Source organism: Hypanus sabinus, chromosome 6 (assembly GCF_030144855.1).
Source record: "Hypanus sabinus isolate sHypSab1 chromosome 6, sHypSab1.hap1, whole genome shotgun sequence".
Taxonomy (NCBI): domain Eukaryota; kingdom Metazoa; phylum Chordata; class Chondrichthyes; order Myliobatiformes; family Dasyatidae; genus Hypanus; species Hypanus sabinus.
The window spans coordinates 123,521,167-123,536,168 of record NC_082711.1 but is presented as its reverse complement, the minus strand read 5'-3'; the positions used below and the strand labels follow the sequence as shown (position 1 = coordinate 123,536,168).

Sequence of the window (15,002 nt, the reverse complement as noted above, 5' to 3'; positions counted from 1 at the left end):
GGATCACAGGCGTAACGCTCTCTTGGCTGGAGCCTCTGCTACTGGGTGTAACCAGTGATTGACATCTCTTTGCATCAATGAGAATACCCAGCCCATAAATACTCTCTTGACAGTGGGGGGGGGGGGGAAGAAGGGGGCACGTGATGGTTGCTCAGTCACTGAAAGGACCAAGCTCAAGCTGAGTAACATAATGTGACGTAAGGCTCCGCGCACATGTCAGCTGATCTTGGCGAAGGGAACCCATGTGTGACGACAGGTGCGTGGGGGCGCCAGTATGATATCACTTGTGGGAGAGCTCTCATATTTTAAAACTCCTACAACAAAATTAATCACGGTTCCATTACAGAACCCAATGTTTTCTGATGCAAAGTCCCCTGCTATAAGCCTGGCTGTGCCTTGTTGTTGACAGAGAAAACAGCTTGGTGTTCATCTCAATGAGACGTGCCAGCAGGGTCCACACACAGTTTATTCAATAGGTCTAATAGGTTCAATGGCTGTATATAATATCAGATGAATGTATAAAATAAACGTCCTGAAATTCTTTGTCTTCGCAGACATCCACACAAAGAAGTGTCCCAAAGAATGGATGTCAGTCAAAACTTTAGAACACCAAAGATCCCCGGATACTCCCCCCAAAGCACAAGTAAAGCAATGACACCCCCACAGGCAAAAAAATGCATCAGCACCCTCCACTGAGCACTCAAGTGTGCAGCAAAGCATCAATAAAGACACCAACTTGCTTTACCATTAAAACTACTCGTTCACCCAACATTTCTGCACACCACAAGCTCCTGCTCTCCCTAATAAGGGAGAGATGCATTTAACAGCGAGTGGCGAGACATATCAGTCAACAGTCTTTGTTTACTGAAAAACTACCACTGAAATTATGTACCATAAATGTCTCTTCCCTTTAAAGTCACTGAACCATTCAGACAGCTGATGGCTGAGTGAAATTAAGTTTGCTAGACATTACTGTTCGCACAGAGTGGCTTGGACGTAGTTGATACGAGGAAATCTGCAGATGCTGGAAATACAAGCAACACACACTCTTGGAACACAGAGGGCCAGACAGCATCTATAGGAAGAAGTACAGTCAACATTTTGGGCCGAGACCCTTTGTCAGGACTAACTGAAAGAAGAGATAGTAAGAGATTTGAGAGGTGGAGATCCAAATGATAGCAGAAGACAGGAGGGGGTGCGGTGAAGAGGACTTCCCTGGAGAGGGAGATGGAGAACTCTTTGCCTGTTCTCCATCTCCCTCTGGTGCTCCCCTCCCCCTTTCTTTCTCCCTAGGCCTCCCGTCCCATGATCCTTTCCATTCTCCAGCTCTGTCTCCCTTTTACTAATCAACTTTCCAGCTCTTAGCTGCATCCCTCACCCTCCTGTCTTCTCCTATCATTTCGGATCTCCACCTCTCAAATCCCTTACTATCTCTTCTTTCAGTTAGTCCTGACAAAGGGTCTCGGCCCGAAACGTTGACTGTACTTCTTCCTATAGATGCTGCATGGCCTGCTGTGTTCCACCAGCATTTTGTTTGTGGATGTAGTTGATATTGAGTTCAGTGTTGTCACCACGAAAGAACTGGATGGCTGAACCCTCCCCATTGTCGAAAAAATCCTTGCAAATGAGAAAACAATTGACCGTGAAATCTTTTCAGGTGGTCTATTATGTCCAGTGCTCTTGATGCGCCCTCCTCTACAATGGTGACACCAGCTCCTCCGTATTTGTGTCGGAAGGGACTTTTTTGGGGGTTGGGTTCGATGTTCTTGACCCGTTTTGTTCAGGCAGAGGTGGGTTGTGGAGGTTGATGATCAGGATGTCGCTCATTTTAGTAGAGGGAGAGAAGTCTGACATTTCTTTCTGAATGATATTCAATTGCATCCTTTGTTTTGTGGCTATCTGGAGAAGAGAAAAAAACCAGAGTTGTATATGATACATTTTATAATAAACAAACATTTGAATCATCTGCTACACGCAGGAACTCCTGGTGTCCAAACTTTTGATTCTCATTACCATTCGGAATCTCAACACATTGTCTTCTCTTGTGTCAACATGAGACCACCCTCAGGAACCAGGATCAACACCTTATATTCTGTCTGAGTACCTTCAACTTGATGGCATGAATATCGATTTCTCCTTCCTATGGATAAATTTAGCTCTCACCCCAACTTCCTCCCTTCCAGTTCCTCTCACCTGATTATCACCTCTCCCTGGGTCCACTCCTCTGCACTGTTCTCTATTGTCCACTTTCCCAAAGGGTATTTCCCCTTCGGCAAATATAATGCTGGGTAAAACAAAGAAGCCTGGAGAGAGCTGAGAAGCCTATACTGCACACACACACACACACACACACCTCCAACACCACCCCCCCCCAACACACACATACAGAGACTCTGTCTCTCACACACTCTCAGTCACACAGAAGGGTACACATAGATTCTGAGGCACTTTGATATACACACATACACATAATTGCACACTTATTCACACACACTGACTCAGATACTCACAGATGTCTACCCACACTGACATACCCTTACCTACAGACTCTCTCACACTCTCTGTCACAAGCACTGATACTCACAAAAACGAAGAATGCTGCCCAGTATTCAACCCAGCCATTAATTCCATTCTTTTCCCCACATGCCATTAACACTGGAAGGATGTGGCAGTGCGATTGTCAAATCATCACCGAACCAACTGGAAAAATACAGTCTTGCAGAAGGTCAATAGGTTGAGTTGCATTTGGAGGGCAAGTGGGGGACATTGACAAACTGTGGACAATTCCCTTCCCCCAGCATATGCTGCTCGGCATCTGAGTCCCTCCTGCAGACTATCTGTTGTCCTGGCGTCCAGCATCTACAGACTCCAGAGTGTCGGGACTCTTGACTGGGTTCACTTCAACGTCAACTGCTAGCTGTGCCTGTCTGTAGATGGATCTGTAATCTAACATCTTGAAACATCATCAGGCTGAATGGCTTTTTGTAAGAGCATCTGATGGCTCTAGGCCTGTATCACTATTAAGAATAATGAAGGGTGATTTCATTCAAACCTATCGAATGATGGAAGGTTTTTATCAATTAGATGTGGAAAGCATGTTTCTATGGTGTGAGAGTCCAGGGCCAGAGGACACAACCTTAGAATGGAGTGGGGGGATGAGAAGGAAGTTCTTTCGCCAGAGAATGGTTAATCTGTTAAATTTGTTGCCACAGGCGTCTGTGGTGGCCTATTCTTTACATATATTTAAGGCAGATGTTGATAGATTCTTAATTGGTCAGGGCATGAGGGATAGAAGGTGAAGGCAGGAGATTGGGGTATACAGGAAAACTGGATCAACCATGCTGAAATGGTGGAGCAGACTCGATGGGCCAAGTGGCCTAATTCTGCTCCTGTATCTTACCTTCTTGCACTTGGTAAGATAACTTTGCTATAAAACATTCGGCTGAGAGGTGAATGTAGGATCACCATGAAGTCACCGAAAACGAGTGGGCTACCTCAGAGGACATTTTAACGGTTTCCAACAAGAGAGTTCACGTTGTAATAATGTAACCTCAAGAACAGGAAGCTGAGATGTCTTGACATGGGTTGCCATGGATATCAGGAGTACACTTGTGGCAAAAATCCCTGGAGTTCCAACTAATCACACCATGTATTTACTGTTTATGATGTATTGGCAGTAACTGGTTAGAAGCCTCATTAGTAAATGCTGGAGGTGGCAGTAATCAAATTTTTATATTTAGAATCCTGTTACCACTGCACTGCCAGTCAGTCTTTGTCAAATGTCCCGCTGGTTGATGAGCTCCTTCACATGACCTGTTACAGTGGCTGAGGTGCCCATGTCTTGCCCACCGTAGCTATTTCCTAGCAAGCAGTAAATGAGCTCTCAGATGTGGTCTTCTGTGTGTGTGTGGGGAGGGGGTGGCCGTCGGTTTGTACAAGTCCTTGTCATTGGCAGAAGGTTGGAGTTTAGGAAGAAGTAGGTATGGATACACAGCCGGTATGTTGGCAAGGCCACACCAGAACTGACAGGAATCGATTGGTTCATTTGTTTAAGGAGAGACTTGAACTGGAGGCAGTCGAAAGGAAATTCATTGCTCTGATATCTGGAGCGACCGATCATGAGAGGCGTAGATAGGGAAACAGTACTATTTTCCTTGCATTGAAATATCTAAAACCAGAGGGCATGCACTTAAAGTGAGAGGGGTTATATTCAAACAAAATATGGGGATGTATTTTTACACAAAAAGTGGTGACTGTCTTGGGTGGTGATAGAGGGATATACAATGGTGTTGTTCAAGAAGCTCTTGGATAGGGACATGAATGAGCAGGAAATTGTAAATCTGTATGGTGTAGGCAGAATGTATTCATTTAGTTGGGTTTGGTTACCAATATAATTAGTTTGGCACAATGCTGTGGGCCAGTTCCAGTGCTGCAATGTTCTATGTTCTACTTTGTGTGTAAGTTGCTTGGGCTGATAGAGGAATGAGGGTAACCTTATTGAATCACGGCGGTCCTGAGGGCACAGGACAGGATGGATGTGGTTATGAATTAGATCTTGGGAGAGTCTTGATCGAGGGGTCAGTATTACAGGATTGGTGGGTAGGGCTAGACAGGAGCAGTGGTCATTTATTATTTTGAGAGGTGGGTGCTTCTGGCAGAGGGTGGGGGATATCTGGATTTCTTGGTCCTGATGTGAGGTGGAGGGCAGGTCATTGGTGGGGTGAGATGCAAGGAAGGTTAAAGGCAATTGGGGTAGAATGGGAGCTGAGGACAGATGGCATTGAATGACTCCTTCCTCTAATTCTTGGTATTCTCATTAATCCCCACATCCCAAATAACTCCACCTAATGACTAATTAAAAGTGAATAAACCAACCTGCCTTTTGTTGGGATGTTGGGGTAATTTCATGTGGTAAAATTTAGAGCAAATTCAACAGGCAGATAACACTTGAGGGCTGGTTCAAACCCACACCACTGGAACCACTGGCCAGCGGATCCAGCCACTGTGTCATGTGGTGATTTATAAACACTTGGGAAATTTACCACACAGACTGCAGTGGTCCACCGAGGAGATGACCTACCATTGGACACATGACATCTATATTAAAGTAATATATCTTAGAGTCATGAGTTCTCTTTGATATAGAAGCGAACTTCTATATTAAATCCATATTAAAGAGAACTCATGACTCTAAGATATATTACTTTCATATGAATGTCATGTGTCCAGTGCCATGAATTTGACACAATCTCTTGAAGGGACCTGAGAAAAATACACATGAAGCGGAAAGTGGAAAACTAATTTATTCATAACAAAGCAGTGTAAGTCACCATCAGCCCAGCTTGACCAAATTAATTAGATCACAGAATTAAGTAGATCCCTGTATAATGAACAGGAGAGGAGTTCAATGAACGTTGAATAACTGACAGACAAAGGGCGAGTGAGGTTAGAGCTGGAATGTTACACAGAATGACGTGTTCAATGTAGTAATCTCTGTTTACGCTGGGCATCAGGCATTGGAAAGTATTGCCAACATGCAGGGAAGGTTTGAATGAAATTTATTTACTTGCTTGTCATTGTCTTGATGAGCCAGGAAACTACTCCACTCACAAGTGCCACTCCAGCAATGACTCCAGTCACAATCCCGGCGATCGCTCCACGTGACAAACTGCTTGGAGGTGGTACAATTTCTTCTGGAAATGAAGACGAAGAGATAATGAGATACCATTGAAACTTACTGAAGAACAGAAAGGCCGAGACAGAGTGGATGTGGACAGGATGCTTCCGATAGTGGGCACAGCCTCAGATTAGAGCGGTGTCCATTGGAACAGGGATGAGGAGGAATTTCAACCAGAGGATGGTAAATCTATGGAATTTATTGCCATGGATGCATGCGGATGCCAAGTCAATAGACAATAGACAGTAGGTTCAGGAATTGGCCATTTGGCCCTTCTAGCCAGCACCGCCATTCATTGTGGTCATGGCTGATCATACACAATCAGTACCCCGTTCCTGCCCTCTCCCCATATCCCTTGACCCCGCTATCTATAAGAGCTCTATCTAACTCTCTCTTGAATGCATCCAGAGACTTGGCTTCCACTGCCTTCTGGGGCAGAGCATTCCACATATTCAGCACTCTCTGGGTGAAAAAGTTTTTCCGCATCTCTGTTCTAAATGGCCTACCCCTTATTCTTAAACTGTGGCCTCTAGTTCTGGACTCACCCATCAGCGGAAACATGCTTCCTGCCTCCAGTGTGTCCAATCCCTTAATAATCTTATATGTTTCAATCAGATCCCCTCTCATCCTTCTAAGTCATTGAGTATATTTAAAGCAGAAGGTGGCATATTCTAGATTAGTCAGAAAATTACAGGTTGTGGGGAGAAGACAGGTGGATGGGGTTGAAGGGAGAACAAACCAGCCATGGTGGAATTGCGGAGCAGACTCAATGGCCGAATAGCTTAATTCCGCTCCTGTGTCTTAGGGCCTTATGCAATTATGGGAATCCAGTGGAACAAAACTGTTCCTTTGTTTTATTAGAGTTTAAAATACATACTCAAAATCTTAGTGGACACAGAGGAATACAGATATACTGTGTGGACTCAGGGCCTTACTGCGACTGGTCTACACCAACTCAGATTCCAAATCAAGGTCATCCAGTTGCCCACATTCAGCTCAAATCTTGCTGAACCTTCACCTTTCTTATCCTCATACCTTTAATTATCGTTACTGCCCCTATCTCTGACTCTCTCCTGTCAGCTTGTTCCACATATCTATCACCTTCTCCATATATTGATCACCTTCTTCATATATCAATCACCTTCTTGGTGATTATGTTGCCCTTCAGGTTTCTATTAGATCTCTTCTCTCTCACCTTAAGCCAATGCCCCAACTCGGGTGAAAAAAAAGCTGTGAGCAATTTATCTATGTGCTCACATGATTTTACACGTATATTTGGTCCGTTTAATATTTAAATTAACCCACAAAGTTTATGGATTAGACAATAAATTCACTTAATTATCTTTTGCCTTTGTTTTAAGCAACTTATGTGTTCATTCCAGAGCACACAAGTGGTGCAGAGACAACGTTTTACAGTATGTTATTGGAAAATATTGCTCAATTGTTTTGGTGGGATGGAAACAATGGAAAAGGGTTAAACCATTTACAAATCAGAACATTTGTCAATGAAATTGTGAGTCTGAATTGCTCTCTAACTGGGAATGGATCACAGAAGATGCAGCAGTATGTCATACAAACAAGGCCTTTGGCCCTTGATATGTCTACCAGTCATGGTGCCACTTTAGAATGCACCTCTGCCTGCTTGGCATCTATATCATCCATTCCTCGTCTGCTCCTGTGTATATTTGAGTGCCCCCTAAATGTCAGTACTCTATCTCTCTATACCACCTCCATGAGAGTCCATGACATGCAGCTCTCAGTGCAAAAATAAAACTTGACCTGCACATTTTGTTTAAATTTCCTGCTTTGGTTCATAAAACCATGGTCACCAGGGTGACATTTCCACAGTCAAAAAATGACTCTATCCACTTTTGTCATAACTTTATAAAACCTCTGTCAGGTCTCCTCTCAGCTGCCAACACTCCATAGAAAACAGTCCAGCTTTGTCCAACCAGGCAGCATCCAGCTGAAATTTTCATCACTCTATCAAAAACCTCCACTTACTTCCAGTAATGGGGTGAGCAGACTGCACAGAGTACTGCTGATGCGACCTGTCCAAAATTCTAAACATCACATCATTACTTCCCATAATTTAAACTCAGTCTCCTGACTGATGAAGGCAAAGATGATGTGTGCCTTTCCACTTGTGTTGCCAATTAATTGTCCTCTCATTCACAAGTGAGGACACATATATAAAAAGTGGATCCTCCTTTTAACCCTTCTGGTCAGGTTTGACTTCCAGATTTCCTTCATGTCATTAATAGCTCTCCACACCAGCGCCTTCCGTATCCTTATGTCCTTCTCCAAACTCATTATCCTCTGACAGCCCTCCACACTATCAACAACTCCCCTACACTTTGTCTCATCAGCAAATCTACTAACCCATCCCTCCACTTCCTCATCCAGGTCATTTATAAAAATCACAAAGAGTAAGGGTACAGAACAGATCCCTGAGGCACACCACTGGTCACCTGCCTCCAGGCGGAATATGTCCTGTCTACAACCACCCTTCACCTTCTTTGGGCAAGCCAAATCCGGATCCACAAAGCAATGTCCCCTTGGATCTCGTGCCTCCTTACTTTCTCAATAAGCCTTGCATGGGGTACCTTATCAAATGCCAAGTTAAAATCCATATACACTACATCTACCGCTCTACCTTCAATGTGTTTTGTTGCATCTTCAGAAAATTCAATCAGGCTCGTATTCCTAATCATATTATGCCTCTCGAAATGTTCATAAACCCTGCTTCTCAGGATGAAGTAAGACTCATTGGTGTATAGTTTCCTCGGCTATCCCTACTCCCTTTTTTGAATAAGGGAACAACATCTGCAACCTTCCAATCCTCCAGAACCTCTCCCGTCCTACTTGATGATGCAAAGATCATTACCAGAGTTCTCAGCAGTCAACTCCCTCGCTTCCCACAGTAGGATGGGTTACATCCCATCCGGTTCCGGTGACTTATCCAACTTGATGCTTTCCTAAAGCTCCAGCACATCCTCTTCCTTAATATCTAAATGCTCAAACTTTTCAGTCCACTGCAAGTCATCCCTACAATTACAAAGATCCTTTTCCATAGTGAATACTGAAACAAAGTATTCATTATGTACCTCTGCTATTTCCTGCAGTTTCATAGACACTTTTCCACTGTCACACTTGATTGGTCCTATTCTCTCACATCTTATCCTCTTGCTCTTCACATACTTACAGAATGCCTTGGGGCTTTTCTTAATCCTGCCCACCAAGGCCTTCTCATGGCTCCTTCTGGCTCTCCTAATCTCATTCTTAAACTCCTTCTTGCTAGCCTTATAATCTTCTAGATCTCTATCACTACCTCATTTTTGAACCTTTCATAAGCTCTTCTTTTCTACTTGACAAGATTTATAACAGCCTTTGTACACCATGGTTCCTGTACCCTACCATCCTTTCCATGTCCCGTTGGAATGTATGTACGCAGAACCCCATGTAAATATCCCCTGATTATTTGCCATATTTCGTCCATATGTTTCCCTGAGAACATCTGTTTCCAATTTATGCTTCCATGTTCCTGGCTGATAGTCTCATATTTCTCCTCACTCCAACAAAACATTTCCCTAACTTGTCTGTTCCAATCTCTCTCCAATGCTATGGTAAAGGAGGTAGAATTGTGATCACTATGTCCAAACTGCTCTCCTACCGAGAGACCTGACACCTGACCAGGTTCTTTTACCAATCCAAGTACAGCCTTTCCTCTTGTAGCCCTATCTACATATTGTGTCAAGAAATCTTCCTGAACACACCTGCCAAACTCCACCCCATCTAATCTCCTCATGCTAGAGAGATGCTGATGCCACTCAATAATTGGGAAATTAAAATCTCTCACAACAACACTGTTATTATTACTCCTTTCCAGAATCTGTTTCCCTATTTACTCCTCGATGTCCCTGTTACAATTGGGTGGTGTACAAAAAACACCCAGTACAGTTATTGACCCCTTCCTTTTCCTAACTGCCACTCACAGAGACTCCGTAGACAACCCCTCTTTTTCTGCAGCCATGACACTATCTCTGATCAACAGTGCCACGCCTCCATCACTTTTGCCTCCCTCCCTGTCCTTTTTGAAACATCTAAAGCCTGGTACTTGAAGTAGCCATTCCTGCCACTGCATCATCCAAGTCTCTCTAATGACTACAGCATCATAGCTCCAAGTGCTGATCCACGCACTAAGTTCATTCTCTTTATTCATAATATTAATTTCGATAATTTGGTAATAGACAATAGACAATAGGTGCAGAAGTAGACCATTCGGCCCCTCGAGTCTGCACCGCCATTCTGAGATCATGGCTGATCATTCACTATCAATACCCAGTCCCTGCCTTGTCCCCATATCCCTTGATTCCCCTATCCATCAGATATCTATCTAGCTATTTATCTAGCTAAATTGGGTGAAATTCGATGATGAAATGACAGAGCAGTCTCGATGGGCAAAGTGGCTTAATTCTGCCCCTATATTATAAGAAAGGTCTTATAATAGCCCATGGTGTAATGCAGAGGCTTTGGTATTGGTCAGACTGCACTTGGAGCACTGTGAGCAGGTTTGTGTTCCACTTGTGAGAAATTGTGTCCCTCATTTGGAGAGGATCCAGAGGAGGTTAACAAGTAGGGTTCTCTCTGAGCTGAGCAGATGCGCATCCAGGCATTAGGTGAAATGTTCCTGTTTACGTAGCCTTTGTGAGCACGCAGCTTGAATTTTCTTTTATACTGTATAATGTTAAGTTAAAGTGCTGCACATTTCTTCAGCTTTTTTTGCAGCTCAGTGATATCGTTGAGCTGCATAGCTGAAAAAAAAATTGTTCTTCACAAGAAATATTCCAGGACTGAAGAGGGTGGGGAATGTATGAAGCCTCTGGGCATGTAGTCACAATAGTAAACTGAGAGGACATCTCATAAAAACACACACAAATTAAAAGTCCTAAAGTCCTAGATGGAGTAGATATGGCAAGTTTCTGTGTTGTATGACTATGAATCTATAGTATACTTCTCTGCTGATAGAAAGAGAAACTGACGTAAATGTCTGACTTTATTATGACAAGCATAACCCATAATATTGAACAGTGCCAAGTTCCTCACTGAATAACCAAGTTCTAGCTCCAAGGCAACAATGAAATGCATGTACAGCTTTTGAACATGAATATATATTGGTAACCAATGCTGGTATCATTGTGTTTCCTCACGTGTAAAAATAGCGAGCCTGGAAGGGTATTCAAAGCATGCAAATATTTACTTTAACACGTACAAACAAGATGGATGAACTCAGCAGGTCGGGCAGCATTTATTGAAATGAGCAGTCAATGTTTTGGGTCGAGACACTTCGTCAGCACTGAAGAAGGTGGGGGCAGGGTGGAAGGTGCCAGGTGAAAAACCAGAGGAAAGATCAAGGGATGGGAGAGGGGATAGTCCGGAGAGATGAAGAAGAAATGTAAGGGTAAAGCACTATGGGTAGTAGAAAAAGGCAGATTATGAGAGAGGTAATAGGCAGCTAGAAGAGGAGACAGAGTGAAGGTGAGATGGGGAAGGAAGAGGGAGGGAATTACTGGAAGTTGAAGAATTCGATGTTCATACCAAGGGGCTGGAGACTGCCCAGACGGTATATGACGTGTTACTCCTCCAACCTGAGTTTGGCCTCATCATGGCAGTAGAGGAGGCCATGTATGGACATATCTAGATGGGAATGAGAGGGAGAGTTGAAGTGGGTGGCAACTGGGAGATCCTGTCTGTTGTGGTGGAGGTGCTCGACGAAATGATCCCACCACTAAGCACAACTTTCCCTCTCTACTCCTCTCTGCTTTTCACAGGGATCGTTCCCTCCACGACTACCTGGTCCGCACGTCCCGTCCCCCCCACAGATCTCCCACCTGATACTTATCCCTGCAAGCGTAAGTGCTACACCTGTCCCTACACCTCCTCTCTTACCACCATTCAGGGCCCCAAACAGTCCTTCCAGGTGAGGCAACATTTCACTTGTGAGTCTGTTGGGGTAATCTATTGCATCTGGTGCTCCCGGTGCGGGCTCCTCTACATCAGTGAGACCCGATGCAGATTGGGGAACGGCTTTGTCGAGCACTTCCGCTCCGTCCACCACAACAGATGGGATCTCCCAGTTGCCACCCACTTCAACTCTGCTTCACATTCCCATTCGGATATGTCCATACATGGCCTCCTGTACTGCCATGATGAGGCCAAACTCAATTTGGAGAAGCAACTCGTCATATACCGTCTGGGTAGTTTTCAGCCCCTTGGTATGAACATCGAATTCTCCAACTTCCGGTAATTCTCCCTTCCACTATCCCACATTCACTCTGCCTCCTCTTCTAGCTGCCTATCACCTCTCTCATGATACTGTCTTCTTCTACTACCCATAGTGCTTTCCCCTTAAATTGCTTCTTCATCTCTCCGGACTATCCCCTCCCTGTTTCCCCTCCCCCACCCCTTGATCTTTCCTCTGATTGGTTTTTCACCTGGCACCTCCCACACCTGGCCCTATATCAGTTCTGACGAAGGGTCTTGGCCAGAAACGTTGACTGCTCGTTTCAATGGATGCTGCCCGACCTGCTGAGTTCATCTGTTTGTACATGTTGATTTGACCACAGCATCTGCAGTGTACTTTGTATTAAATATTTACTTTAACAACCCAAAAGCTGTCTTGTAGATCTGTCAAAGTATAGTATTGTCTGCATTCAATTCTGAACATACACTGAAGACTGAATTGTTTCTAGGCTCACACAGGACACTTAGACCAAATCTACCTTGTCTGTTGATAATGCAGGGCTGTGGTCAAATTACAAAAGGGTGTACATTTTCCCGTTCTGGAGAATCTGGGAGCACAGATCCGGGGCAGAACAGGAGCCCATGGTTTGCTGAAACATTATTGATCTCTCAGAACAGCATCTGAGGAAATGTCATCCACCTGAATGCCTATTGTGTTAAATTTCTCTCTCCTTAGTTTCTGCGCAGCTTGATGATGTTTCTGATAATTTGTCTTCTTAATTTCAGAGTTATGCCATCCCCATTATTTTGTCTTTTCGTCACTAGAGAAAAATATGGCAATTTCCTCTGTGTTTATTTGAGATGGCTGAGCAGAATCTGAATGCTCAGATTACACAGCAGTGGTTGCATCATGAGAGTATTTTTCAGGACAATTAGAGTGGTTGAATAAATTTTCTGGTAGTTGCTTTGCAATGAAAGCTAATGGGCATCCTTCACCTGAACTCCATCCTTGCCAACAGCAGCAGAAACAACTTTCCAGTTATACATGTGACATTTGATCAGGTTGATAATTTCACCCAATGCCAAAACACATTCTTCTCACCCCCGATGAACACATTTTTTCACAACCTCTATTTTCCTATTAATCGTTTTATATTTTTCATCGCGGGATTATCTTCTGATTCTGAACTTCTGCGTTATATGTCTATTTTGAAAGAGTCTTTCAGTGTTCCAGAGCAGTGACATTGTTGGCAGTTTGTTCCGGGGTGCCACAGGACACTTCAGTTGATGTGCAGGGTTTAAACTGCCCACAAGATCACACAAAGCAATATCAACTCAATACCACACACACAAAGTCTCAGTCTCTCTCTCTCCCACACACACACAAATGCTACAGAATTAATGTGATTCAAAATGCGGAATGGGATGATTCAGTTTGAATACTCAACAGAAATGAGTGAAACATTGAAATAAGTCTTGTATCAAAGAGAAGTTCTTTTTTGAAGTAAACTGGCGTAATCATGCCAGATGTGAAAGTTGGGCTGAGCAGGGGTCACATGGCTTCGGGTTCCACAGCCACAAGCCCCCACAATCTTACTTTGTCCATCTAGCTGACGCCTAACTGGCAAGATCCCATAGTAACTGTCGGGCAGAGTTATCCTATGCATTGGCTAACATTTCCCGATCAACGAAAGATAATCCATCAAGACATTAGTGACTTACAGTGTAACAAAGTAAGTTGGAAAGTAAAGATAAAACAAAGAAAAAATAGCAGCCCTTCAATAACTGAGCAAACAAGACCAACGTCTCACTTACCAGTGACTTCAAGAGTGACGGTCACTAAGGTTTGTGGGCCACGAACTGGAACCATGTTTACATGGTATTCCCCACTGTCTGACTTGTTCACTGACTTCAGCAACAGTGACCCGTTGGAGGTGATTAGTTCAGTTCGCGATGTATAAGCATTATCAATAGACACGAGTTGACCAATCCACTGACAGACTGTTTTCCCGTTAAAGGTCCAGCTTCCACTGGAGATCTTCCCCGACGGCCACACGGACAACAGTGCATCTCCCCCAACAGTTGCAGATATTTTCCTGTGCTCTACGTTGATGGTAAAATGCTGAGACTCACCTGAGGAAGAGAAAATCATACAAGGGTAAAGCGACAAAGGTGCAGAGACTAGAGAAATGTACGTAGCTCAATAATTACAGATATTTAAAATCTATATGCAGCTCAATATTCAGATTGTCTCTTGTAAACTAATTTTCTATCCTACATTCACCCACCACTCTGTTGATTCTCTGACCACTAACCCTCACCAGCAGTTATGAAGAAACAAAGAACAAGTGCTGGGAATGGCATCAGCACCATATAGAGAGAACAGTTACACTTGGAGACAAAACCACACTGCCTGGTCTCTGGGCTACATCATTTGATTCAGTCATCAGAAGTGACAGAGCTCATTGGACCGAGCCCCGTCCAGTGAATCTAATTTGCTTGCACACACAAAGCGAGTGCGCCCCACCTACACACCGCTGTCATGTAAGATTTTCTTGGTGATGTTGTTAGCGAGCCTGCTTACAATTAGTTCTACCCTATTATCATACCACCCAACTGCACCTCTAGTGTTTGAGCACCTTCCCATCTCAGCATCAGAATCAGGTTCAATATCAACAGCATGTGCCGTGAAATCTGCTACTCATTTGTGGATGCTTAGGATGTATTAATTTCATGTAAGATCCTGAATCAGTGTGATTTGGTGGGGGAGGGTTTCCAGAACAGGAGGAAAGGTTCTGAGTGAGTCATCATGCAATTAAAATGCAATCATGGACGTGTTTTTACTCAAAGCGGGTGGTGAACATTTGGCATTCTCAAGAACTCTGAATGTGATGCTGGTTGGGGTTGGGGGGGATGCCTCGGGGAAATTCAGTATTTCCAGCCGAGTCTGAAGAGTGTTTGGACTTCTTGGATGCTATACTTATCAGAGCATGGATATGAGACTAGGGTCAAATTAGACTTTATCATCTCATGGGAAGAGCGAATCGAAGGAGCCACACGTTCTGTTCCATGCTCTCATGTT

At 43.9% G+C, this 15,002-nt stretch overlaps 1 protein-coding gene across 4 annotated transcripts in view; it reads right to left on the bottom strand.

Annotated features, from left to right (window-relative positions):
- Window positions 1–448: 448 nt before the first annotated feature.
- LOC132395808 (carcinoembryonic antigen-related cell adhesion molecule 4-like) overlaps window positions 449–15,002 on the bottom strand; it is a 53,201-nt gene continuing 38,647 nt past the window's right edge. For 3 of the 4 annotated variants that reach the window (XM_059972875.1, XM_059972874.1, XM_059972876.1), the window contains 3 exons: window positions 13,736–14,053; window positions 5,567–5,693; window positions 449–1,895 (listed from right to left, as the gene is read on the bottom strand). In XM_059972875.1, coding sequence (XP_059828858.1) covers window positions 1,829–1,895; window positions 5,567–5,693; window positions 13,736–14,053 — 512 coding nt within the window. In that variant the 3' untranslated portion in view covers window positions 449–1,828. Of the gene's footprint in view, window positions 1,900–5,566; window positions 5,694–13,735; window positions 14,054–15,002 lie in introns of all 4 variants that reach the window. The other variant, XM_059972877.1, reaches the window with a different exon arrangement.